A 27,188-nucleotide genomic window follows, 5' to 3' on the forward strand; every position below is an offset into this window, starting at 1 on the left:
GCTTTGAGCTGAGTAAGTGCAATTGTATTTCTCCCAATAAAACACTTGTTAGCACTTTTGATACCATTTTCAAATAACTAACTCTATTGCTGAACTAATATTAAAATGATAAATTTCTTTCTTTTAAATAAAGAATGGCAATAGAATATCAGTAGTTTTCAAATGGGGGACATGTCATGACCACTATTGCAAGAAGTTTCTGATGGTATTCCTCAAGAACTAGAAATGTTAAGTTTTTGGATATTGTTTCTTTCAAAAGACTAGAAGAAAAATATAGAATTAGAAAATACATCTAATATGTACACAGGAAATAAACCTGGAAGAGCAATCCAAACTGTTAGTGGCAGTTACTTTTGGGGAGGGATGAGAGATTGGCTGGGAGGGGGCAAGAGTAAAGGTAAGGGGGCACTTTCACTTTTTAGTTGATATTCTTCTGGCTTGCTTGAATTTATACCAATGAGAATGTTTCTATTGTTTCTATTGTGTAATTTTAAAAAGGGTAACCAAAATGTGTTTTTAAAAAGAAAGTTAACTGCATTCTACCAAAAAAATAAAAACTGTTAGAATTAATAAATGAATTCAGCAAGTGGAGGATACAAAGTCAACACACAAAAATCAGTTGCATTTTTATATACTAACAATGAACAATCTGAAAAGGAAAATAATTCCATTTACAATAGCATCAAAAATAATAAAGTACTGGGGAACGAACTTGACCAAGGAGGCAAAAGACTTGTACATTGAAAACTAGAAAACATTGCTGAAAGAAATTAAAGAAGACACAAATAGTCCATCGACAGATGAATGGATAAAGAAGATATGGCACATATGTACAATGGAATATTACTCAGCTATATAAAGAAACAAAATTGAGTTATTTGTAGTGAGGTGGATGGACCTAGAGTCTGTCATACAGAGTGAAGTAAGTCAGAAAGAGAATAAATACCGTATGCTAACACATATATATGGAATCTAAAAAAAAAAAAAAAGGTTCTGATGAACCTGGGGCAAGACAGGAATAAAGACGCAGATGTAGAGAATGGACTTGAGGACACGGGGAGGGGGAAGGGTAAGCTGGGACAAAGTGAGAGAGTAGCATTGACATATATACACTACCAAATGTAAAATAGATAGCTAGTGGGAAGCAGCTGCATAGCACATGGAGATCAGTTCGGTGCTTTGTGACCACCTAGAGGGGTGGGATAGGGATGGTGGGAGTGAGACGCAAGAGGGAGGGGATATGGGGATATATGTATACATACAGCTGATTCACTTTGTTATACAGCAGAAACTAACACAACATTGTAAAGCAACTATACTCCAATAAAGATGTTAAAAAAAAAAAAGAAATTAAAGAAGCCACAAATAAATGGAAAGACATCCCATATTCATGGATTGGAAGATTTATTGTTAAAATGTCCATACTACCCAAAGTGATCTACAGATTGAATGCAATCCCTGTCAAAATCCCGGTGATTTTTTTTTTTGCAAAAGTAGAAAAATTCATCTTAAAATTCATATGGAATTTCAAGACATCCTGAATAGCAAAAACAAGCATGAAAAACAAGAACAAAGTTGGAGGCCTCACACTTCTTGATTTCAAAACTTACTAAAAAGTACAGTAATCTAAACAGTGTGATACTGGCATAAAGACAGACATATAGACCAATGGAATAGAATAGAGAACTCAGAAATAAACCATTGCATATATGGTCAAATGATTTTCCACAAGGGTGCCAAGACCATTCAATGAGGAAAGGACAGTCTTTTCAATAATAACGTTGTGAAAAGTGAGTATCCACCTACAAAAGAATGCAGCTGGACTCTTACCCTACACCATTTACAAAAATTAACACAAAGTGGATCAAAGACCTAAACATATGAGCTAAAACTGTAACACTCTTAGAAGAAAACATAGGGGAAATTTTTCATGGCATTGAATGTGGCAGTGATTTCTTGGATAAAACACCAAAAGCACTGGCAAAAAAATAAAAAGGATAAATTGGACTTAATCAAAATTAAAAACTTTTGCACATCAAAGGACACTATCAAGAGAGTGAAAGGCAAACCACGAATAGGAGATAGTATTTGCAAATTATGTATCTGATAAACAATTAATATCCAGAATATATAAAGGACTCCTACAACTCAATGACAGAAAACAAACACTTCTGTTCAAAAACGGGTAAAAGACTTGAATAGACGTTTCTCCAAAGGAGATATAAAGATGCCAATAAGCACATGAAAAGATGCTCAACATCACTAATCATTAGGAAAATGCAAATCAAAACCACAGTGAGATACCACGTCACATCCATAGGATGGCTATTATGTAAAAACAGAAAATAAGCAAGTGTTGGCTAGGAGGTGGAGGAATTGGAGCCCTTGTGCACTACTGGTGGGAATGTAAAATGTTGTAGCTCCTATGGAAACCAGTATGGTTGTTCCTCAAATAATTAAAAAGAGAATTATTATATGATCCAGAAATTCTACTTCTGGGTTTAGTGCCCAGAATAATTGAAAGCAGGAACTTGAAAGATATTTGGATATTCATATTCATAGCAGCATTATTCACAGTATCCAAAAGGCAGAAGTATCTTGTGTCTATCAATAGATGAATGGATAAACAAAATGTAGTATATCCATACTATGGAATATTATTCAGCCTTAAAAAGGAAGGACATTCTGACACATGCTACAACATGGATTAACCTAGAGGACATCAGGATAAGTGAAATAAACCAGGCACAATAGACAACTACTGTATGATTCTAGTTATAAGGTAACTATAGTAGTCAACTTCAGAGGCACAGAAGGTAGAATGGTGGTTGCCAAAAGCTGGGAGCAAGGGAAATGGGGAGTTAGTGTTTAATGGATACAGAATTTCAGTTTGGGAAGATGAAAAATATTTTGGAGCTGGATGGTGGTGATGGTTGTACAATAATATGAATGTACTTAATGCCACTGGACTGTACACTTAAAATGGTTAAAATGATAATTTTGCTATGTATTATATTTTGCCACAATATTAAAAAGTTAACTGTAAAAGTGTTTGGGGGATATGGTTGCAAGAAAACGGCAGAGCTATAAAAATGCTTGCAAATAATGCACATTTAAACTTAGGAAAAAATGAGATATTGCAGCATTTCTCATTTTAGGCAAAATTCTCAAAATCGAATGTCATTTGGATTATTTTGTACAAATATTCCAAGGCTGATTGATTCAAGGTTTAGATATACATGCATTTAGACAATTATCCATGGTAACTTCGGAACTCAAGTTTTGCATTCGTGCTCTGTCTGAAAGCAGGTGGCCAGGCCTAACAAAATTTTCTAACAGCAAGCAAATAAAATTCTGTTATTTGGCAATAAGGGTTTGTTTTTCTTTCTCTCTCTCTTCCACAAAGTGTTAAAAGTCCTAGACCAGGAGCAGTTGCCCTATAACAAAAGAAGTACGTAATTTGTAGCAGGTGGTTCTAATTGTGCCCATCAAATGTGTCGCTCAGTTGTGCAGAAGAGTAGAAAATCAATTAGCAACTACAAGCTTGGGTACTGGTGAGTGACAGGAGTGTCTTAACTCAAACAGGAAATCAGTAATGGAAGAAAATGATTAGCAAGGCTGCTAGTGGATACTCCTGGATCTGAGGAGACTGTCCATCTACTGCCCAACCTTCTCAGACAAAAGATGCTGTTCAAAAATACTCGAATGTGAATTGTCACTCAAAGAACAGTATGCCGTGGGTCTTTGTTTCTTATCTGATAAGGTCCGAATGAATAAAAATCAAGAGCTTAGGACACTTCCTGTCTTCAACTTGTATGTCTCATTTTTTTTTTTTAAAGATCTATTGATTGATTGATTGATTGCTATGTTGGGTCTTTGTTTCTGTGCGAGGGCTTTCTCTAGTTGCGGCAAGCGGGGGCCACTCTTCATCGCGGTGCGCGGGCCTCTCACTATCGTGGCCTCTCTTATTGCGGAGCACAGGCTCCAGACGCGCAGGCTCAGTAGTTGTGGCTCACGGGCCTAGTTGTTCCGCGGCATGTGGGATCTTCCCAGACCAGGGCTCGAACCCACGTCCCCTGCATTGGCAGGCAGATTCTCAACCACTGCGCCACCAGGGAAGCCTGTATGTTTCATTTTTGAGTCATTGTTCTGGATGCAGACATGTTTGCAAGGCATGTTAACTGCCTGGGAGAGCTGCCTCACTGGGACTAATGTGTAGTACTCGGGGGCTTGACTGGTGACTGAGTAGCATGCCAGCGAAAGGTCACCTGGGGGGCCTAGGAGGTCGAGGAGGGGATGAAAACAAATTTACCCAAGCTATAGATCTGCTTTAGAGTTGGACTACACATCAGCTTTGGCTACTGAATACCGTTCATTAAAAAATATTTTATAGTATTCACAGCACACTCTCGTATTCAGTTTTGGGGGAAATGAAACATAGTAGGTTTTTTTCTAGACACTTTCTATCATTTGCATGGGGTCCCCAAAGGATTCTTAGAAAATGAAGTGTTTGAACTCTAACAGGTTTCTGCCTTACTTGGGTCACTTTGGCACTATGAGTTATCTGTAATGTCACTTTGAGTTTATCCATTTATTGTGTTATTCCACTTTCTTCACTTGTTTCATGCGTTTATGTTCTATCTCTTTAGCTGCTGGCCTGCAAGTGGCACCTGGGCAACTGCACTGTGCCTTTTATTTTTATTTATTTTTTGTACAGCACGCCAGTGTTTAATATGATGCCTCTCACAGTGTAGATATTCAATAAATAATTTTCTAATAAACTTTTTTTTTTTTAATTTATTTTTTAGCTGCTTTGGGTCTTCGTTGCTGCGCACCGGCTTTCTCTAGTTGCGGCGAGCAGGGGCTACTGTTTGTTGCGGTGCGCGGGCTTCTCATTGCGGTGGCTTCTCTTGTTGTGGAGCATGGGCCCTAGAGCGCACAGGCTTCAGTAGTTGTGGTGCGTGGACTCAGTAGTTGTGGCTCGTGGGCTCTAGAGCACAGGCTCAGTAGTTGTGGCACACGGGCTTAGTTGCTCCGCGGCATGTGGGATCTTCCCAGACCAGGACTCGAACCTGTGTCCCGTGCATTGGCAGGTGTATTCTCAGCCACTGCACCACCAGGGAAGTCCCTCTAATAAACTCTTGACTATTGATTTTTGCATAGTCAGATAACATATGAAAAGTAGTTAACACAGTGCCAGGTATGTGATAGACACTCAATGAATATTACACACACAAAAAGAAAGAATAAGATGTAAAAACAGGTGAAATAATTAGACCTTTTTCTTCAGTGAAAAACATTATAATTAATGAAAGAGCATAGCTTCATTGGTCAAGATCCTGAATAAGGTCCAATGCTGACTCACTGACTGGAGGACTTCTAGCCCAAGGTACTCTCGACAACTTGTGGGTGGGTGAACAAAGCTGAGGATAAAGGCTTTCTTCTGGCTGGTAGCTATTCTGGGAAGGAGAGAGGAGAACTAAAAACAACACTGAGATACATCAGAGGTGGTGCTGGGCCCCGAAGAAAGGGTTTCTTGAGCATAAAATATTTCACCTGGCAATTTATTTTGCCAAATGCGGTCAATCTATCCCTCTGTGTGTGTATGTGTGTGTGTGTGTGTGTGTGCATTCCTGTGCATTGTTTGGAGGAAAGACTGGGACAGAAGGTAAGAGGTAAGAGGAGGAAGGAAATACTGGCGGCTTTGAACGTTGACTTCCCATGTGGGGAGAGCAGAGAAAGCACACAGAATTCCTCCTACACGTTAGACCTGCATGTGAAGGGGTCTCTAGATAAAACCATAGCACCAGTTGTCCTGCTTCCTGGTCTTCAACAGATATTTTTAAAGGCAATGACCTCGGTAAAAAGGCAAGCGACTTGCTTTGTGGGTATAGTTTTCCACGGAACCACTGAAGAGTTCTACCTTGCTTCTGTCTTCAGCCTGGAGCAGTCTGTCTCCCAGCTCTCACTGTCCTCCTGGCATTGATAGTGACACTGAGGTCTCTTCTGATGTTAGTACTTTTACCCCTTGCTACACATCTGTAACATGTTGCAAATTGTATGGAGTGTAAAAAGGGCACAGTTTCTCTGTTTGTATGTACAGATACCTGTGCATAGAGAAATCTAAATCTAAACAAACTTAGACCTAAGAAGCAATGGGGAAGCATTTGAAAATCCTCCACAGTTTAGTTTCACTTACTTTTGTTCTAAAAAAACTCCACATGACTCATACACATTACATTTAAAAAACACTTCATATTTAAATAACATATTTCTTTTCTATTACAAGGACTCAGATAAAATATCATTACAACTGAATATATTAGCAAAGCTAGATAATTAAGAAATCTTTATGGAAAATAAAAGACATCTTAAATTTTACTATTTGTTACTCAAAAATCAATTTAAAATGAACATTGTATGGTTTAAATTCATCTAAATCAATAATTTAAATAACTTAATACTCTGTTGTACAGCACACTTTAGATTTTCACTAGTTACTGATTGTGGCTAGATTTTATCATTCTAAGAGCCCTCACGGCAAAAAAGCGCTGCATGTTTCTGATAGAAAATTTCTGTTTTACCTGTTTGTAATGGTTACAAGTGCAGGAGGACAGTAGTAACCACTGGAGGCGTGGTCAAAGCTTCGAAGGACGGTGTCAATTTTGTAACAGAATCCACCATGTCTCTCCCATCCCTTAAACAAGGAAAATGAAAATTAAGGACCCAATCTGATTTAGTTAAATAGTAAAATATATATATTTTTGGTGTAATCTTATTTACCACTTTCTTCTCTGACCCACTCAAAACTCAAAACTTGAATGTTTGTCTTGATATATTTATATTTATTCTACCTGCCATTAGCTACAGCCACTTCTACATTTATTTAATTAATTCTTAAAACCTAAATGTTTTAACTAATTTAAAATCTTTAAGCCCAAAACCTTAAAAGCAAATTTAAAAAAAAGGGACATTCACTCAAGATCTCTCCTTCTCTCCTTTCCTCTTTCTCTCTCTCTCTCTCTCTCACACACACACACACACACACACACACACACACTGTCTCTCTCTCTCTCTTTCTCTCTCCTTCTCTCTCTCTCTGTTCAGACTTATAAGATTTACTGTAAATGGTTCCTATGGGATGGTAAAAATCGAATGTGTTGGCTTTAAGGACAGAATGCGTGGGTTTGAATCCTGGCTCCACCATCATGTGACCTTATTTAATCGCTCCGTGTCTTAGTTTTCCCCTCTGTAAATATGGATAATAATAGTATTCATGGGGTTGTTCTGAGAATCAAGGGGAGAAAATGCAGGCAGAGACCCTAGAATAGAGCCAGGAACTCGGTATGAGCAAAGAGGACATAAGTATCTAGGTAACAGTGTACTGTTTTGATTTTTTTTTTAAGGGTCTTTCATACTGCTTATTTCATGTTGTTATCCCATTGAGATTAGGGACTTAGAAAATCTAAGTCAGAGACTAGTGGATAAACTGGCCTGGAACCTAATTTTGGTGCAATCCAGAATGGTTTTGTCTGGATCATCAAGCTTCCAAATAGAGACTGGCTAAAATATATATATATATATTTTTTTGGTAAAGATCATTCCAAAGTCAACTGGCTAGCCGTTTAGAGAGAAAGCAAACAAGCTTTGGCACCTAGACAAAAAATGACAAACGTGTATGGCTAAGCCCTGGGAGCAAAGAAGGGTGGCTCTATTCTTTAAAATCATACGGTACAGGAGACATGGGTTCATTAGTCTTCTATATTTCAACTGAGATATTTTAGTTCTTTCTCTTCCAATATTATAAAATCATATCACTTCTATCAGTCTATTTTTATGTATTCACCAGTTTTAAAATACACTTCATTTTGTGTCATGCCAATACTTGCCAGATTTTGATCAGATATAAAATGATTTCTGCTATACTACTCAGAAAATGTCTCAACCTTGCAGTAAATTAGAGAAAAATCTTATTTTAGAAGTAAGCTATTTTCGTTCAAAACATTATTAAATGAGGCGTGATCACAGGAGCACCACATCCAGCCCGCCAGGATGTGCTCTGAATTCACTCCCTTAACTTCTCTCCCCAAGCTTATCTGTGTGAGTAATTGACAGTGTCAGCCAGAACCCCTCCGTGGGTCACTCCAGAGGGGGCAGGGAGGTTAGACTGCTTTTGTATTTGGAAGGACGGGAGGAGGAAGGCTGACAATTTGACCTTTCTGACAAAGTACTCCTTCTTCATTAGTGGTTTTTAGATCATAGGCTGCTTAGCAAAACAAAAAACCCAAGAACTTGAACAGGCTCAAGGAAAGGGGGGGGGGGGGAAATGTGGCATAGTAATAACCGGAAAACAAAGACTCTACTATAAGCCTTTGTCCGCACAATGAAAGCGGGAAGAATAATTGATTGTATTTGTGAATATCCTTTGTACATGAGATGCCATTTCTTTTTACATGAAGTCATGATGGTGACAGTACTGAAACGATTGCTCATATTATCCAGTCCCCCAAAAGTGACTTAGATGGAAATAAAATTTTAAAAAATTTCTGCTTTGAAATTATCCAGACTTATTTTATAAGTTGGTTTTGCCTGTGCAAACTGTTTAGAGAATTGCACTGAAGCAGATGGCTAAAAGAAAGGAAACTTTCGAAAACCATATTCATAGATGCATAAAGAAATTAATGGAATTTCACCATAAGAGTAAAGAACTGGCTCTGAACCCAGAATCCTTAAATATTGATAAGGCTGGTCAGAAAGAGGGAAGCAGTATACAAAAGTTTAGGTAGAACATCAGTTGTTTCTGCTGTGTAAGAAGCTAATTACTCTTTCGACACAAATAAAACATGTTGAGTTGCCTTGAAAGCCACTGTAGGATGGATTTTTTTCAATATTTCTGATCAGATAGAGATTAGATCAGTGATCAGTAATAACTAATTCAGGAATTGTAATCATTAGGTAAAACGTCTGGTCACATGTCAGCTATGGCACATGTATTGTTCAGCTAAAGTGTGAAGAGTAACATATGCTTACACATTGATGAATGAATCAAATGCAGTTTCTGAAGAGAGGGGTTATCGTTTAATTGGAACATAAGTAACTGGATTAGAAGAGAAAATAATTAAAAGAGAATTGCATAAAAACCAGATTTGTGAACACTTTGAGACTCACACAGCATAAAAATCTCCAGTAGTTAAATCCAAAATTTTTAGGTGTGTGTGTGTGATGAGAGAGAGAGAGAGAGGGAATGCATGTGCTAAGGACACTGATAGATAAATTTTTTGTAACACTGCAGAATATTGAATGTATTTTAAGAAATTTAAGACAGATTATTTTCTACCTTTAAAGTTTAAACCTAAAGTAAATATGTTTTTTATTATTTTTAGTACTGAAAATAGTACTTTAAGTACCAAAAATAGTTTATTACTTAAAATACAAAGTATTTTTATTATCCCTTTCCTAAATAATAAATGTGTTGCAAACATGCACTTCTCTTTGTTATTGTATTTTATTCAAATATTCAAGTTTAAGAAAAGTGAAAAGGAAAACAAGACTCTGGGTGCAGAAGATCACTCTCTGACTCAAAGGAATGCATTTGCTTTCACTCTGACAGTCTTCATTGGAAGACAATGAAAACCGCGTGTGAGACAGTGTATCACATGATAGACATTGTTTATACAGATGGTATAACAGGATCATTTACATTTCTTATCTCAAAAGAAAACTAGTCTTGGGTGCAAGTAGATGGTAAGACAACAATCCTTAGCAGAGCTGTAAATCTTTCATGTGCCCCTAGCTGATAATTGTTTGGTTTGTTACAATAGCCCACTCAGAAAAAAAAGAAGGGAAGGGAAGAAGAAAGAAAGGGAAGCAGGGGAAAGAGAGAGAGGAGGGAGCCAAGGCAGGAAAGAGAGGGAGAGAGATACACTTTAATTTGATGGTGGATAAATCAGTCTGGTTATGAAGTCCCTCCAATGTTCACAGCTCTTACCTTTTGGCAACCTGATTCAGTGTCAGAAAGGACATGGCCTGTTTTCTTACAAACGTAAAAAAGTGTTTCTTTGCAATTTTTAACTTTCCAGTGTCCCTCCTAAGAGGAAAAATATTACAAGATGAATGAATACACTCCATTATTGATGCTGATAGTCAAAGTCAATAATTCTGAATTAAAATATGATTAATAATGCATGTTTCAAGGGGGGTAATGTGTCAGGATCTTGTGTTGTTAGAAAGGGTTGATTCTCTACATACGAGTGGGAGGTCTGGCTTTACGTTAAACTTCTCTCAATACTTTTTTAAAGATGGGATAAATAGTGATTCTCAATCTTTAGTGCGCACTGGAATCACCTGGAGGGCTTACTAAAACACAGTTGATTGGGATCCGTGTGTCTCATTCAGTAAGTCAGGTGGGACCTGAGAATTTGCATTTCTAACAAGTTTTTAGGTGATGTGAATGCTGCTGGTCTGGGGGCCACACTCTGAGAACCACTTATATGAAACTATTCCCCTGACCAAGTGAGAATGCTGCTTCTTCTCTCCGATCACTTCTAGGTGTTAAATTGAATGCTTCGCTGCTTGCCTGATGCTGTATAAACCTGATGCTGGGGAAATGCCTGGAAAGCACCATGAATCACCCGAGATAACATTATCATAGCTGAACTTCATGTTCAACCCCCAGTACCCTTCTTCATCACGAATTCTCCAAAGCCCCACTCCATTTCCTCTTTATATGACAGGCAGATACCTTCATGTCTTCTCCTAGTTCTAATGAAGGCTGTTCTCATATCCTTCATTAATGATGAAATACAATAACTGCTAACTGATTAAAATTTTATCCTCCCAAAGGATTTTTTATTTTAACACATTTAATCAGACCTTTAGGCTAAAACCACACAATTCAAATTTTCACACAATTCAAATTCAAAATTTAGGTATCTCAGGCATGCAGGGTTTTAGGTGAGTAGAGAGCTCTTCCATGACCCTCAGAAACATACTATGTAGGAGGCTGACACCTTCACCTGTAAGAGCAGCCTTGTAGCCCATCCCCATGGAGTCCCCAGCAAATCATCCAGTTATAGGATATTGTCAGGCACACTGTAGTTGCTTAGTAACTATTGGATGGACAGATGAATGAATAGTTACCAATCTCTCAGATTCAAATTGAGGTATCGACCATGTTTAGGTAACTAGTTAATTATAATAATTACATTCATATTGAGTTCAACTTCAGGGGAATAAGTGTTACTTTTTATGCATCTACTATTTAAGGAGCTACTGAGTTGCTAAAAAGGGGCCACAAAATATCACACTTACAGCAGCACTGTCCTAACACCTCCAATAATATTAATACCTATCCTCACTCTCTTAAAAACAATTTCTCTGTCCAAATGTTGGCTCCTGCTTTGTGAATATGCTAAGTGAAATACCCATGTCTGTCAAATAAAAAAGGAGAATGTCAATAGGAAACTAAGGTCACCTTAATTATATCAAAACTGGTCTCTCTGCTTCCACTCTCTTCTCTCCAATCAATTCTCTATGTAGCAGCAACAGTTGCTCTTAAAATGTAAATCAGATCATGCTTTTGTCTCCTGGAAGCCCTTTAGTGGGTCCTATCCCAGGCCTATAAGCCTCACATTTTTGCATTCTTCCTGCCCCATCTCCTACCACCTTTCACCGTCCATACCTCCACACCACCCTGGTCTCCTTTTTGATTATCAGAAATGGCAAGCCTTGGCCTGCCTTTGGGCAGCTGCCCCCTGCCTGGAATGTTCTCCTGCTCTTCAAGAGATTTTTTTTTTTCTTCAAGTCCCAGCTTAATTGTCACCTCTTCAGAGAGCCCTCCTTGACTGTCTTGTCTGAAGAAGCTGTCCCAACCCAAGTTTCTCACCATCTTGAACCTATGTCCTCAGAACTATCATCACAACTATAATTACCATGTGGTTTTAGTGTGTATATGTTTTACTGCTTAGCGTGGAAACCCCAGGAGGAGCAGGCACTGTGCCTGTCTTGGTCTCTGCCACAGCCCAAGTCCCTGGCACAGGTGGCCCTCAGTACAAGTCCAGCAAAGTGAGCATTGAACAAATGAATCAACTTACAGATTGCTCTGCTGAGACACATAGCTGGCTTCTATTTGGAAAAATTTGGGGCTCAAGTGTGTGCCAATTAGTAAAGATGACTGAGGAGCCATCAGACCATTCAAAGGAAACTGGAATTTTATTGTTGCTCAAACCAATCCATGTTTCTGATGCATTTTCTGCAAGAGATAAACGTAAATTACTTACAAGAATCATAGTATCTGCAAAGGCGATAACACAGAGGGGCTATTACCAATATATACCACTTTGTATGTGATTTCCTCTTTGTTTCTTCTTGGAATGAAACCTTTTTAAGTTTTGGTATAAAATACCTGCTTAAACCTTTCCCCCCCTTAATCTATCCAGATCTGCTCAATATAGGCCTTATAAGTGAGGCAGAGTGTCAGTGAAAGCCAGGGCAAGGACAAAGCTTAAGCAAGTCAGATTGCTGGGACTCTAGTTAGTTCGTGCTACAGTATGGAAAGTAGATCTGAAAAGTCTGGTTTTTCTTCTACCTCTATAAAGGAAAAATAGGAAGGTCAATCGAATTAAGAAAAGGCACTTAGAAAAAAAACTTTTGATGATGTCTAGCTTTACTTTTTTTTCTTTTGGCTAGGAAAAAAAAAGGAGCAGAAATTCTTAGAAGCATTGAATAGGAGCAGTGGGGTTGCTGGAAAAGTAAATAAAATAAAGCTTGCCAGTCTAGGTAGGGCGAAAAGACCCTCGATGGCTGGGAGAGTGTTCCAGTGCCCTGCTGACACAGTGGCAGTCACAGGATTCTTTCAATCCCAAATGTGAAGGGTGAGGAACAATGACAGAAGGAGTTTTGTTTTCACTCCAAACTAAAACCTAACACTGAAATAGAGTAGACACTGGATTTTTCCACTAAAAAAAGATTTAATCTCAGTCAATGATTTCAATGTTTTCCAGCAGAATTCTATGTCCATATATGACATAGGTAGGGGCAGATCTGCTCTGGTGGGTAAAGCAGGGTGGAGGCCTCAGAGCTTGGACCCCCTGAATATGCTACACAGCTTGAAAAACACCACACCAAATAAATTACCCATTTTCACTGGCTAAAGTTATTTAAATCTAATCATTTTTGTAAGGAATTTCCTTGATTGCTTGGATTACATGGTCGCAGCACATTACTGCTATCTAGTGCCCATTATGCTAAATTACAGGTTCAGGTTTTTCAAATTAGAAGTTTTAGGAAATGACCTTTCCCCCTTAAAAAAAAACCCAAAAAATGAAAACATCTAATATATCTGGAATCTATGAGATGTTACAAAGTTTCTGAATATGTATTTTGTAAAAATTCAGTGAATTTTCACTCCTGGATATTATTTGAAATTTCAGATACATGTGCCATAAAGAATCAATTTTAAATAGCTTAATTTCTTTTCAACTTCACTGATAAAGAGAGTTACTACATTATATTTCATACTTCTTGAACCAAAGACACTTGGCACTCACCATCTCCAAGGAGGGTTACAAGAAACTCCACTTCTGCTAACGAATCTATGTCTATTAATGCACTGTTATTGGACTGGCAAGAATGCAAAGCTTCATTCCAGGTCTTTTTTTCTTTCTGAAGTTGATAGCAATTACGATTGTGGGGATTCCAGCCAGGCTCACAGTGGGTAGCATAATATTTCCAAGCATCGTTTTCTTTTTGAACCAACAAAAAACGAAGTTATTTTCCACAATTGTTTTAACATTACTTATTACCCCAATATAAATCACCATTAATATATGATTATTTTTTAAATTTGAAAAACAGAAGCGTATGGTACAATAAGATATAGATCATAGCATTCTAGACCTTCAGACTTGAAAAGGATCCCATCTATGATCTGGATCTAGGATCTAATGGATCTCAGTGCTTCATTTTCCAGATGAGCTATCTAAGGCACAAAGAGGTTAAGGAGACTTGATAAAGGTCATACAACCAAAGTGAGAGTCAGGGCTAGATATAAAATTTAGCATTTAGAGCTATCCATTTAAAAAAGCCTTTTTACACTAAAAAAGGAGTATTATGGAACACAATTTAAATGCTTTTTAAAGAATTTTATATACAGTAGTAGGTGGGGGGGTAGATAGTTATTCTCAGCTGAAAAGAATCTGAAATTCTGGCCACTTTCTCTAGAGCAGAGATGATAGCTTTTATTTTGGGGGTCAGGCTGAGTGCCTCTGATGTCCCTCTGGGTTCATATGGACTCTGGGTTCGACTTACAGCAAAATAATGCCACGACGCTTTGACACTGGCAGGGAAGGCAGCTGTGTGCATGCCAACTTTGGCTCTCCTCTTCCAGGAGCTTGCCCCCAGCCTGATGACAGCATTTTTACTTTATTTTATTAACCACAACTGGGTGCCTCCCTTAAGCACTAACTTAGTTAGAAACAACTTCACTGCTAATTTGGGAAACAAGACATTCTTTTAAAATTGCTTCTAGGACTCTGACAGCTATTAGAATCACAGTGGATGAATGTTAAAACATTTAGATAGATAGATAATATCAACCTAAAAACACAGTCACAGAACCCCTTTAAAAAATGACCCCTAAACTTCACTCTAGAGGTAAGATAAAAAGATAAAAGAGGAACTTCTCTGATTGACGCAAGGGTGGAGATAAAGAAGGAACCTGGGGACCCTGGATGCACAGTTGGAAGACACTGGACTAGATCATCAAAAGTATTTGTTGGACTTGAAACAACAGCAAATAATCCAAACAAAGTTAGCTTAGCTGCCATCATTTCTGGTCTTCTGACCGCAATTAATAGATCAGGAGAGCAAATAAAATTGAAGAAAAGAAGGATAGCAGGAGGCAGTGCAGGAGGGCATAAGAAAAAACAATGAAGACAGAAGAAATTGAGGCAGGAAAATGAAAGGAAAAGAGGGAGGGACAGGACAATAACAGTGATAGCAATGTCAGCACATTCTTGACATAATGAAAAAATCTCTACGTAAAAAAATGATGATATGCTTCTTCTCACCCCCATATTCTACAATATCTTTAGGCTTAGCTACTTAAAGGAAAATAAAAGTTAAAGCTTAATTGTAAGAGGGTGTGGAGAAAAGGGAACCCTCCTACACTGTTGGCAGGAACGTAAATTGGTACAACCATTATAGAGAACAGTAAGGAGGTTCCTTAAAAAGCTGAAAATAGAGTTAACATATGATCCTGCAATCCCACTCCTGAAAACTCCAGAAAAGATGAAAACTCTAATTCAAAAAGATACATGCATCCCAATGTTTATAGCAGCACTATTTACAGTAGCCAAGATATGGAAGCAACATAAATGTCCATCGACACATGAATGGATAAAGAAGATGTGGTACATATATACAATGGAGTACTACTCAGCCATAAAAAGAATGAGATAATGCCATTTGTAGCAACATGAATGGACCTAGAGATTATCATACTAAATGAAGTAAGTCAGACAAAGGCAAATATCATATCACTTATATGTGGAATCTAAAAAAATGATACAAATGAACTTATTTATAAAAGAGAAATAGACTCACAGACATTGAAAACAAACTTATGGGTATCAAAGGAGAAAGGGGGGGATAAATTAGAAGTTTTGGATTAACAGATACACACTACTATATGTAAAATAGATAAACAGCAAGGACCTACTGTATAGCACAGGGAACTATATTCAGTATCTTGTCATAACCTATAATGGAAAAGAATCTGAAAAAGAATATATATATATATACAACAAAATCACTTTGCTGTACACCTGAAACTAAATTAACTATACCTCAATTTAAAAAAGCTTAATTGGGGACTTCCCTGGTGGTGCAGTGGTTAAGAATCTGCCTACTAATGCAATGGACATGGGTTCGATCCCTGGTCCCGGAAGATCCCACATGCCGCGGAGCAACTAAGCCGGTGAGCCACAACTACTGAGCCTGTGCTCTAGAGCCCACAAGACACAACTACTGAAGCCCGCATGCCCGTGCTCCACAACAAGAGAAGCCACGGCAAGGAGAAGCCCGCGCACCTCGACAAAGAGTAGCCCCTGCTCGCCGCAACTTGAGAAAACCCGTGCACAGCAACGAAGACCCAACGCAGCAAAAAAAAAAAATAAATAAATAAATCTATAAAAAATAAAATAAAAAAGCTTAACTGTAAGGGATAATATTTTAGAAAGATAATTCAGATTATTATTTTAAATGTAGAGTTGTTTCTAATTATGCTGGTAATGATTCTTTGAAAATGGTTGTGTTTTTATCTCTACTTCCTGAGTTCAGACATTAATTCCATAGAAACTAAGAAGAAGTAATAGATCTTAAGAATAGAAATAACTGAGCTTCAGGTACTAGATTGTAATTATGTGGTATTTAAGTCTCAGGTACACCTAAAAGTTTTGTTTGTTATTTCAAGGAGGAAGTATTACTAATAAGAGATAGAGAGTATGACAGGAGATCAGTGAAGTAAAGAATTTTATAAAACTATTTTCTAATTCATATGTTTAATTTCTAGGGTAACCATAAATAAAACTCAACTAGAATAGAAAATGAAGCATATCTTGTTTTTCTAAGACAGAATGAATAAGAAAGCAAAGTTTTTAAAAAGAGAGGGAGAAAATGTTTTCTATACTTAGGTTATTTTACTTTAGTTTTTAGTAAAAACCTAAATGCGTTTATTAAATTCATGGTGCCTTTGGAATAACAGATCTTATCTTGTTACACATTTTTATTCATATAAAAACTAGCCTTAGCTAAGTTTAAATTATAAATTATTAGCAAAAAATAAAGGACTTTGAATATATTGAGAGGACAAGTAAGCAACTCATAAAAACAGCTTAAAATAAAAACACTCACCAACTACTTCGTGATCAGTATGGTTTAGATATTTTTTACATATGTAAGGCAGAGTGGACTCACAATCCCGACTTCTCCAGGCATTTGGCATAAATGCATTAAATGTTCCACAGTGATATTCAACAAATGGCTCAAAATTTATTTCTGAAAATACAATGTGTGTGTACTTAATGTTAGAAGCAAAAGCAGTTAGTTCAATATATACTGAAATGTAGTTTTAGCATCAAGGAGGCAGCCCTTCTCTTTGGCATATGTAGTAAATCCTATAAGATAATTATATTTATGATTTTGCAGTTGAAGTCCAGGCATGACAATGAAATGATTTCCCAAAGATAGCAACAGCTGATTTTATTGTTTTAAGGTAGAGACATACTTTGCAATCTGTTGCTATTATTTTTTCACAAAATGCAATCGTACTTTATTATATTTTCTAGTTATTCAAGGTTCAACTATAACAATCTTTTAAACAACACATTTAAACAGAATGTGAGTGCGTTGTATTACACAGTTAATGTAATTGACTTAGAATCCATAAGAAAAACCAATTTTCCTTTTTTTGTGTGAGACATACTGATGTAAGACAGTAATTGATCATATCTTTGGAGGGCAAAGGTTAACTGAAGAGAGAGGAAATTGACTAGGAGAGAGGGAAAAAATATACGAAAACCATCTGTACATAAACATCTACTTCTGAGATTTAATTTCTTATCTCTGTTGCTATTTTTAAAACAACTGACTAGAATCTTGGTTTTGACCCAAATCTTCCTGCAACCTTGGCTTACCTTCTCGGCCTCCATTTTCTCGTTCGGAAAAGCATGCCTTTTAGAAATTCAATCAGGCTTTAAAAATGTTTATAAGCCACTTTCACAATAACATGTCGTATATATATGTGGGAAATATTGCTATTTTAGGCTGTGGGACAATGCCACCTGTTGAAGGTAAACAAAACGCTGCAGGTACCTGGGTTCCAGTTCAGATAGTTGAGTGGTGTTCTATCAGACCACTGCCAACCAGCATTTTCATCTAGCTGATTCAGACCTATCCATACTTCCACTGCTTCACTGCCAAAGTGCTCTGAAATAAGAGAAATACGGAGCTTCAAAAAAAAAATCAATGTTACACGTCTTTCTTGTTTTCCTGTTCCTGGGGCATGGAGTCATAAATTAACTCCATCAATGACAGAAAAGGGTTTAAGTGCTACTAAACCCCACACTGGTGCTTCAGAGTAAAAATAGCCAGCCTGAGAAACATGGCAGTCTCCTCAAGGCTCACTGACAGCAACTGTGAAGTGCTTAATCTAAGCATACAGGAATCCTGCCTCTCAACGGTCGTCAATCCATCAAGAGTTCATGGTTACAAATCTGAGACCATCTGACCTGTGTGAGCTTACCCACTTGAGGGTTTTAGAGGGGGAAGGAGGAAGTGCCCAGGGCCAGTCCTACAAAGTGCCCCTCTGTCTTCCTTTTTTTTTTGCCACGTGTGTCTGGTGGCCTCAATCTGGAGGCTCAGGACTCAAGTATGCTGAGCTCAGGCTACCTCGGGCCCTGAGAAAGAGGAATAGGAAGAAATGCTATTAAATCTCTATAATGGGTATGTGTGTGCAGAGACGTAATGTTTACACTTGTCAATACTCTTGAAATATTTCATAGTTAAAAAATTGAACAATTTAGAGGACCTTTTCCTTAGGGGTCTGGCTAGGAAGGGGAAGGCAGATTAAGTGTTGTTAGTGTCGGGAGGCAAGCTCTCAAATTTAAGGTATGCTAAAGAAATGGGGGGAGGGCTGTCCAGTTGGAGAGCCAATGGGGGTTGTCCGGCCAAGAGGAGAGCATGATCCAAGGGACCAGAGTATGTAGAGGGATCAACAGCAGGTTGGCCAATCCAAAAATGGGCAGAAGACCTAAATAGACATTTCTCCAAAGAAGATATACAGATTGCCAACAAACACATGAAAGAATGCTCAACATCACTATCATTAGAGAAATGCAAATCAAAACTACAATGACGTATCACCTCACACCAGTCAGAATGGCCATCATCAAAAAATCTACAAACAATAAATGCTGGAGAGGGTGTGGAGAAAAGGGAACCCTCTTGCACTGTTGGTGGGAATGTAAATTGATACATCCACTATGGAGAACAGTATGGAGGTTCTTTAAAAAACTAAAAATAGAACTACCATATGACCCAGCAATCCCACTACTGGGCATATACCCTGAGAAAACCATAATTCAAAAAGAGTCATGTACCACAATGTTCATTGCAGCTCTATTTACAATAGCCAGGACATGGAAGCAACCTAAGTGTCCATCGACAGATGAATGGATAAAGAAGATGTGGCACATATATACAATGGAATATTACTCAGCCATAAAAAGAAATGAAATTGAGTTATTTGTAGTGAGGTGGATAGACCTAGAGTCTGTCATACAGAGTGAAGTATGTCAGAAAGAGAAAAACAAATACCGTATGCTAACACATATATATGGAATCTAAAAAAAAGAAAAAAAATGGTCATGAAGAACCTAGGGGCAGGACGGGAATAAAGACACAGACCTACTAGAGAATGGACTTGAGGACACGGGGAGGGGGAAGGGTAAGCTGGGACGAAGTGAGAGAGTGGCATGGACATATATACACTACCAAATGTAAAATAGATAGCTAGTGGGAAGCAGCCGCATAGCACAGGGAGATCAGCTCGGTGCTTTGTGTCCACCTAGAGGGGTGGGATAGGGAGGGTGGGAGGGAGATGCAAGAGGGACGAGATATGGGGATATATGTACATGTATAGCTGATTCACTTTGTTATAAAGCAGAAACTAACACACCATTGTAAAGCAATTATACTCCAATAAAGACGTTAAAAAAAAAAAATAGCAGGTTGGGGCCATGAGCAGTGCAAATGCTTCTTCAGCTTGGTGTGGGAGAAAGTTTTCTGTGGGCCCCTTCTCCTAACCATTGTGCCTCGGCTCCTCCTGTTTTAATTCAATTCCAGTTTTGTTATCAATGCTATGTAGAAACATGTGCATTGACATGCTTGTGTAGAAAAATATGCTTATCAAAATTGTAGAATTAGGGGAAATTTTTCTTTGGTTTTCCTTTTTGTGCACCTGAACTTTAAAAAATTACTCTAGAACAAACATGTACCACGCGTGCTGTAATATTTGGGGAAAAAACAGTGTCAGAGACTTTAGTGAAAGTAACTAATTTTGTGACACTTTCAAATGTTGCCATTGAATCTTCTAATCTATAAAGGAGAGCATTGATCCCTTATGATTCATCTGCTTCAGAACCCAATTTATTCTGAGCCAGATGCAGGGACCCTGCCTGAGACTGAGACCCTGACAGATAAGAGTTATAAATAGGGTGACTGTATGTCCCAGTTTGCCTGGAAAATTCATGGCTTATGCTGGTAGTTCCAGAATAAGTATTGATGGCAGAACCTTTTACTCTTCAAAGGATCTCAGTTTGGATGATCGATTGTATGGTCACCAAGGTTGTAAAGATTAGTGCATTCACATCACAAGGCTGCAGCACCTTCTGTGATTGGGTATTTCGAAACAACAGTGGAAAACTGGAAGAAGCTAAACCTTTAAGGAAAGAGAAAAAGGTGCTTTATAATTTTGAGATCCCTGAAATCACTGGACAGAAACAGCATAACATTCATGGGCCCTGCCTTTCCAAGTTTCTGGGGCATAAACACAAGTCTCTTCCTAATGTCTATTTGGTTAGTCCTTCCAATATCACCATTTGATTAAATCAAAACTGGTGTCATCATGACAGAAGGCAGAATGGAAGATGGATTGACAAGATGGAGAAATTTCCACATTTCATATCGGGGTAAGTACCAAGTGATGCTTTCAAGTAATCTACTTAAAATATTTAAGTATTAATTATTCTTACCTTAGAGTTATTTTGAATACCCTCTGTGTGACTGTTTTGACAGTACATATAAAAAATCATTGTATAATTTCTAATCTGTGTTTAAAAGTACAAAAATAGTCTACTTAGCTTTACAAGTAAATTGACTCACAATTCTGTAATAGTAAATGCAAACTTAAATTCCTTTGGCTATTTCCTGGCATTTGTGGCAGTTTAGATAATTCCTTATACCATAGTTAATGTTCATCAGCGATTAACAAGAAACAGTAGACTATTCTCAACATTAAAAAATACCTTGGTCAGAAAAAAAAAAAAAAAAAAAAAAAAACCTTGGTCAGAACAAGCTTCTGTCTTTATGAATACTCCTCTGTTTTCCCAATCTAAACAGTCCCCGAAATCTAATTATAAAGTTGTGTTATTTAAATCAAAGTCTCTGACATATCTTATTCCTTTAATCTTTATTCAAGTCTGATAAGTCTAAACTCTCTTATTAAAGATCCTAGCAGTCAAAATAGATAACAATTGTAATTCATAAATGGTGCACAAAATTTTCTATAAATACCATTACAGGCTAATAATGATTTTGGAAATGGGTGTTTTCCCGCAATATGACTCACTCAGATCAGTTTCAGTGATAATTTCCCACTTTTGCAAGTCTGGGGAAAGGGGCAGACATATACTGTTCATGCATTTGTTACAATCCTTCTAGAAGTTATTAATGACTTTCAAAAGCCTTAAAATGTGCTTCCTCTTCCACCCAGTGAATCCACTTCTACAAACTTAGAGAGAAATAATCGGGGATCTATGCACAAAGGTATGTGAGGGATGGTTTTCCATAGCAACAAATAAGTAAATAAAAACAAAATAAAGAATTTTATCTACCTATCCCTATCTAATATTTGGAGATTAGCTAAATATATTATCTCTAACCTGTATCACTATGTAACCATTAAAAACCATGATGTAGATCTATATTTATAGACATGGACAGATGTTCATTCTATGCAGGTAAATTACATAAGCATGTAACTAAACTGTGCGCATAGTTGCTGTTAAATGTTTAACACATACTGAGTGTTTGTTTTGTGTGCCAGGCACTTTTCTAAATTTTAACCTGTTCTATAACATGTAATTCTCACCACCAAAAAGTAGGTATTGTTATTATTTCCACTTGATAGAGCGGGGAAGATGAGGCACAGAGAGGTTAATTTACTTCTTTAGCACTGCTAGTAAGTGATGGAGGTGGGATTCAAACCCATGAAGGTGACTCTTTGGTCCCTGTTCCTAACCTCTGTGCAACAACTGCCTCATGTTTTTATTTAATATCATTTTTCATAGATACTATGGATTATGCATGCATTTGTATGTTTTTTTGCAAAAGAAACATGGTTATCTCTGGATTGTGGAACTATGAGGGTTTTTCCTTTGGTTTTCTTTCTGTATACTTGAACTTTTAAAATTATCCTAGAATGATTTTATTATTGTTATTCTAGAAGAAACATGTGCAATATAATTTGGAAAAAAGCATCAGAAACTTTTAATGAAAGTGACTAATTTTGTGACACTTTCAAATGTTTCAGAAAGATTTTTAAATGCTGCATGTACACGTCTACAAACACATTTAATCTATAAAAGAGAAGTAAAAAGAGAGTTTAGGTGAGAAGTTGAAATAGATCAGACCCAGCTCCTTAGCAGTCTTTTGACAGTTTATGTTATTACTTTACAGCATTAGTTAACATGTGTGTGCTTTTGCTTTTCCAATTAAATTTTAAGTTCTTTGGCATCCACTGGAAACCCTACTACTACACACAGTGATGACAGGTAAGATTTTGTTTAATTAGTAAACAGCTTAATTATTTATAAATGGAAACGGAATGGCTAAGCTCCCCAGCAAAGCAGGAATTCGGACTTAAGTTTAGAAGTCTCCCTATGCACTTGTTGGAGCTGAAAATTCTCCTGGGTCCCTTGCTGTAGCCTCAACTTCTCTTGTCCAAGGCGGAGAAAATAAGAGAGGCACGGCCAGGTGTCAAATGGAATGGCCCAGGGTTCAGTTCAAAATTCTGGGTGTGAGTTTGGGCCATGTTAATAACAGAAAAATATTTTCCAAGGGACCTTTTTTTTTCCAGAAGGTATCTTGGCATACATGGACGTAACTGTAAACACCAATCATTTTAATTGTACCAACATCAATGTGCATCATCCACCTACTTACTCCTTATGAAATTTTCTTCAGTCTCATCTGCAATACTTAATAATGCACCTCCTTGCATCTGGCATGAAGAGTGTGCCTCGCTCCAGGAGAGGGAGGAAAGCAGGTTGAATTGGTAGCAAATGTGTGAATTGAGATCCTTCTCCCAGACAGCGTCACAACCCACCTCTGTAGATGCTGAAAACAAAATCCATTAAAACATTATAATCTTATTTTATTTTTACAGCGATACATTTCTAAGATGAATTTGAATGGCATGATTCTAGCTTGCAACTCCTAAAACTTCAGAGCCCTTATCTATTCTTGATTAGGTCTTTATGATGAAATCTGCATTGTTTTCCCATAAGCACTTTATGGTAAAACTTGTTCAAGATTGAAAGGAAATTCAAGAAATTATCAATAAAGAAGCTCTGATCCTTTCTGGGAAAATGACATCAGCTATTTTTAAGAGAAGGAAATATAATTGGGGTATAGGTATTTGTGAAAATAACAAGTGAATTCTTTAAAGTCAGAACTTTATACTGAAAGCTGTGTGAACTGAAGTATTTATTTGAGATAGATGCAAATATTGTTTCAAAAAGCTTTTCCCTGCAAATACCAAAATGCTAGATGGAATAAAAGGGATACAGTAGAAACATGACCCTAAAATGAACAGAAGTTTTCAAATAAACATTAAGAACACTGATATTTAGTTTAAGAAAATTCTTTCAGTCAAAAGGAGGAGAAGCAAAATCCACTTGCAAAACATTGGCCAAGGATTGTGTAGTTTGCTTAAAAGTAAATTTAATAAAATATGAAACATGGATCTGGAATCTGAAGTTTATTGAAATAACAGAAAATGAAGACCTACTTTGGGTGCTTTTGCTGAAATTTTAAATCAAACCCTAAGGTGAACCTAAGCAGCCATAAAAATTACCTGAAATCAAACTCAGCCAAAGAATTTCATAATGTAGACAATGTGAACCATGCTACAGCATGAGTGTAACTGATGGTCAGACAATCTGCTAAAATCTAGAACAACTTTTCCCGAAGTACAATCCACAGAGTATTACAACTTCAAGAGCTCTCCAAGAAAAGCTGGAACATAGTGCATATGTAGCCTCCTCTGGGGAATTCATAATCTACAACAGCATATTAAAGGCTCTGAGAAGTTCTCTAAGAAACAGCTTAATTTTAATTCAGTATACTTCAAACTTATTTGACAATGAAATCTTTTTTGTTTTCTTTTTCCCACAATACTTAGTTAGATGGCTCCCTTGGGAATGTGGGAAGTTTGTTTTCATGTCTGGTTGCAATGTGCCTTCCCAGAACTGAGTTAGTTAAGGAGAAGTTATTACATAAATCTAAGGTTGTCTACAGAGTTTCCTGACTGACACATGTATTTATAGAAGGATCCAAGATTGAGGGAGGATCTATCACCAAGAAGACAAGTCTATCACCGAGGAAAACTGTAGGAAGAGGAAGAGAAAGGGAGGAGGACATCTTCAGTAATCATCTTGCCCTGGTGGCAGAAATTTCCCCACTGAGTTTGAATCCTCAGAGACCGTCTTCAGTTAAAAAGCTACGCCATCCATGAGATGGACAGCACACTAAGCATTATCAGACATCAGTTTAGCCCTGTTCATCCCGTGTGAGAGCTGAGGCCATGAAAGAGGAACAGGGGAGTGTTTACAATTTCAGTGTGCATAAAAATCACTTAGCCAGCTTCTTAAAAAAACCACAGGTTCCTGGTTCTCAGTCTCAGAGATTTTGAATTGGAAGGTCAGGGGTGGGATTCAGAAAGCTGACTTTCTAACGTATTACTGATTCTAATGCAAATGGTTCACAAAGCAAACACTGGGGAACCCTGGCTTGAAAGAAATCATCTGAAGCACTTCCCAAGGAGAGCAGGTATGAGTAGCCTTTGGCTACTAGAAGATAGTAGGATGTCAGAAGGGGAGATAGGAGGAGGATGTCAAAAGGAGAGATCTGGGTATAGGGTACCTGCCTCTCATCTACTGCCTTCGGTAAAGATTTGATAATAAGTCCTAATTATAAGCCTCCATGGTAAGCCATGCCATGATAAGAAAAGATTCGGAGGACACTTCAGTTGATCTCATTCCCATTTTTGCCAAGAGTTGGTCCTGCCCTTTCAACAGGACATGGATTAAGCTACATAAAACAGCCTTTTGCAGAAATCTGCCTGAATTCTATACATTAAATAGTTAAGATGAGAGGCTTGCAGGTGATCCTGTCTGTGCTACAAATTACATTGCCCAGTTTTGTTAGATTTCCCCTGGCTTTGTGTTATCTGTGCCAGTTCTTAAGGTTAATCAAAAGGAAACTACCGGTCAAATGTTTGCAAAAGGTGCCCATATTCTTCTAATAAGGTAGTCCATTTGTCATTAAAATTTGGTTTTAACTAAAATATAAGAATTTGTATTTCTATGCCGTCAGACACAAGTCCTCTCTTTGCATCTCTAGATGGGTTGCATGTGACTCCATGGATCTGATTTGAAGATTTCATGGTAACAAGTGGAATGAAAGTGCCACCTTGGGCCTGGGCACTGTGATGTGTTCTTCTGATCTCCCTTCAGGACCAAAGGCTTTATTTCCCCAGCTGCCAGCAGACACCTCTCAACATGAAGCCTTCTTCAAGGATTGCCTTGGCTGAAGAGGCTCTTTGCCCAATATCACTCTCCCTTCCTAAGGGCAGTCTGCAAACCATGACTGGTCAGTGCAGGGCTATAAGACCCCCTCCTCTCACCCCACCTAGGGGCAAATCCAGCCTGAGAACTCCTTGTGGGTCAGTGTGGGGAGTCACCAGCCCTGCATCACCGTCCTGTGAAATCCTGCTCTCTTCCCTTCATTTCCGTGTGTATCAATCCTGAGACCCCTCCCCAGGGGGCCTCCTGCATGCTCATCTTGGCCTCAGAGACTGTCCCTCGGGAACTCCCTTGCCACAGGGTCCCGTCCTGGCCTGGGGCATTTGCGTGTATTTACTCTTAATCCTCTTGCTTATTCATAACTAACTTCTGCTTCTAAGCCACTGAAAATTGCAGGCTGGTACATTTACTTTTTCTTGAAAAATTCTAATCTAAGGGATACCATCAGATTGTTATATTTCTTTGCATCTTTGGTTGTCTTTATATCATCTCTTCTGTCGCTAAATTCTGAGCTCCTTGAAGGAAGCAACTATGTCCTATATATCTTTGCATCTCCTACTGTTTGAAGAAAGATTGCCAAAATCTTTTGCATGATAGTGATTTTTGTCCCCTTTCAAAATACACCTTTCTTCTAATGAACTGAAGTATATTCACGTCAACACCGATTTTATTATAGATTATGACTAAGATGCAGCCATTTCTCCTTCTCTATTAATATGGCTTTTTTGTCATCCCTAAGGATACAGCTTTGTCATTGTCCCAGGTGTATCTTTCCTGCCACTTTAAAAAATGGTTGAATTCTTTTAAAAAAAAGAACTCTTATACTATTCAAGCAACTCCAGGCTACAAAGTTACTATTTTTCTCTCTCTTTGGTCTTTCATACACTCAGCAAATAGTTATTGAACATCTGCTCCCTGAAAAGTACTTTGTTGGTAGATCTCATGTAAAAGGGATACCAAACCAAGTCAGGACTTCCTGCTGTTCATCCCCAATGCCTTACATGCTCCTTGGTAGCCCTGATCACGGTTGAGATTAAATGACGCGTTATGGGATTGCTTATTGATTGTCTGTTTTTCCTGATAAAATTAAGTATCAGGAAAGCAGGTACCATGTTCCATCTTTTTCATGTTATTTCCCAAGCTTGCCCATCAGAATTTAAAGGCAGTTAGGCAGAGGAGACTATGCTATCAAAGGAAGCTGAGAAGTGGTGGCCACAAAGGAAAAAGGAAAACTAGTAGGTGTGGGTCCCAGAAGCCCAAGGAAAGCGATGGTGTCAGTTTGTTACACGTTGTTGAATCTTTCAGTAAGATGAGGACTGAGTCCATTAGTGACTTTATGGAGTGCGTTCCAGCAGAGGAACCCAATCATCTGCCTGCTCTGTGCCTGCATCCAACAGATGAGCACTGCCAAGGAAAGTCATCTGATGGGTTCATTATCAACCACCCCCGATACTTCCTGGAAACATTACCGGTTTTCCCTAATAAGCTTGCTCTCCCAGCAGCCACGGTGTTCACTTCACACCTTTCCTGTTGTCCAAACCTCTC

At 37.9% G+C, this 27,188-nt stretch overlaps 1 protein-coding gene across 3 annotated transcripts in view; it reads right to left on the reverse strand.

The window, feature by feature from the left end:
• Positions 1 to 27,188, reverse strand: part of PLA2R1 (phospholipase A2 receptor 1) — a 115,603-nt gene that overhangs the window by 63,322 nt on the left and 25,093 nt on the right. For all 3 annotated transcript variants that reach the window (XM_036858525.1, XM_036858527.1, XM_036858526.1), the window contains exons 4-10: positions 23,002 to 23,175; positions 17,872 to 17,985; positions 16,912 to 17,055; positions 13,548 to 13,742; positions 12,093 to 12,250; positions 9,989 to 10,087; positions 6,585 to 6,697 (exon numbers count right to left, since the gene is read on the reverse strand). In XM_036858525.1, the coding sequence (XP_036714420.1) occupies positions 6,585 to 6,697; positions 9,989 to 10,087; positions 12,093 to 12,250; positions 13,548 to 13,742; positions 16,912 to 17,055; positions 17,872 to 17,985; positions 23,002 to 23,175 (997 nt within the window). The remainder of the gene's footprint in view (positions 1 to 6,584; positions 6,698 to 9,988; positions 10,088 to 12,092; positions 12,251 to 13,547; positions 13,743 to 16,911; positions 17,056 to 17,871; positions 17,986 to 23,001; positions 23,176 to 27,188) is intronic.

This window comes from Balaenoptera musculus, chromosome 7 (assembly GCF_009873245.2).
Source record: "Balaenoptera musculus isolate JJ_BM4_2016_0621 chromosome 7, mBalMus1.pri.v3, whole genome shotgun sequence".
NCBI lineage: Eukaryota > Metazoa > Chordata > Mammalia > Artiodactyla > Balaenopteridae > Balaenoptera > Balaenoptera musculus.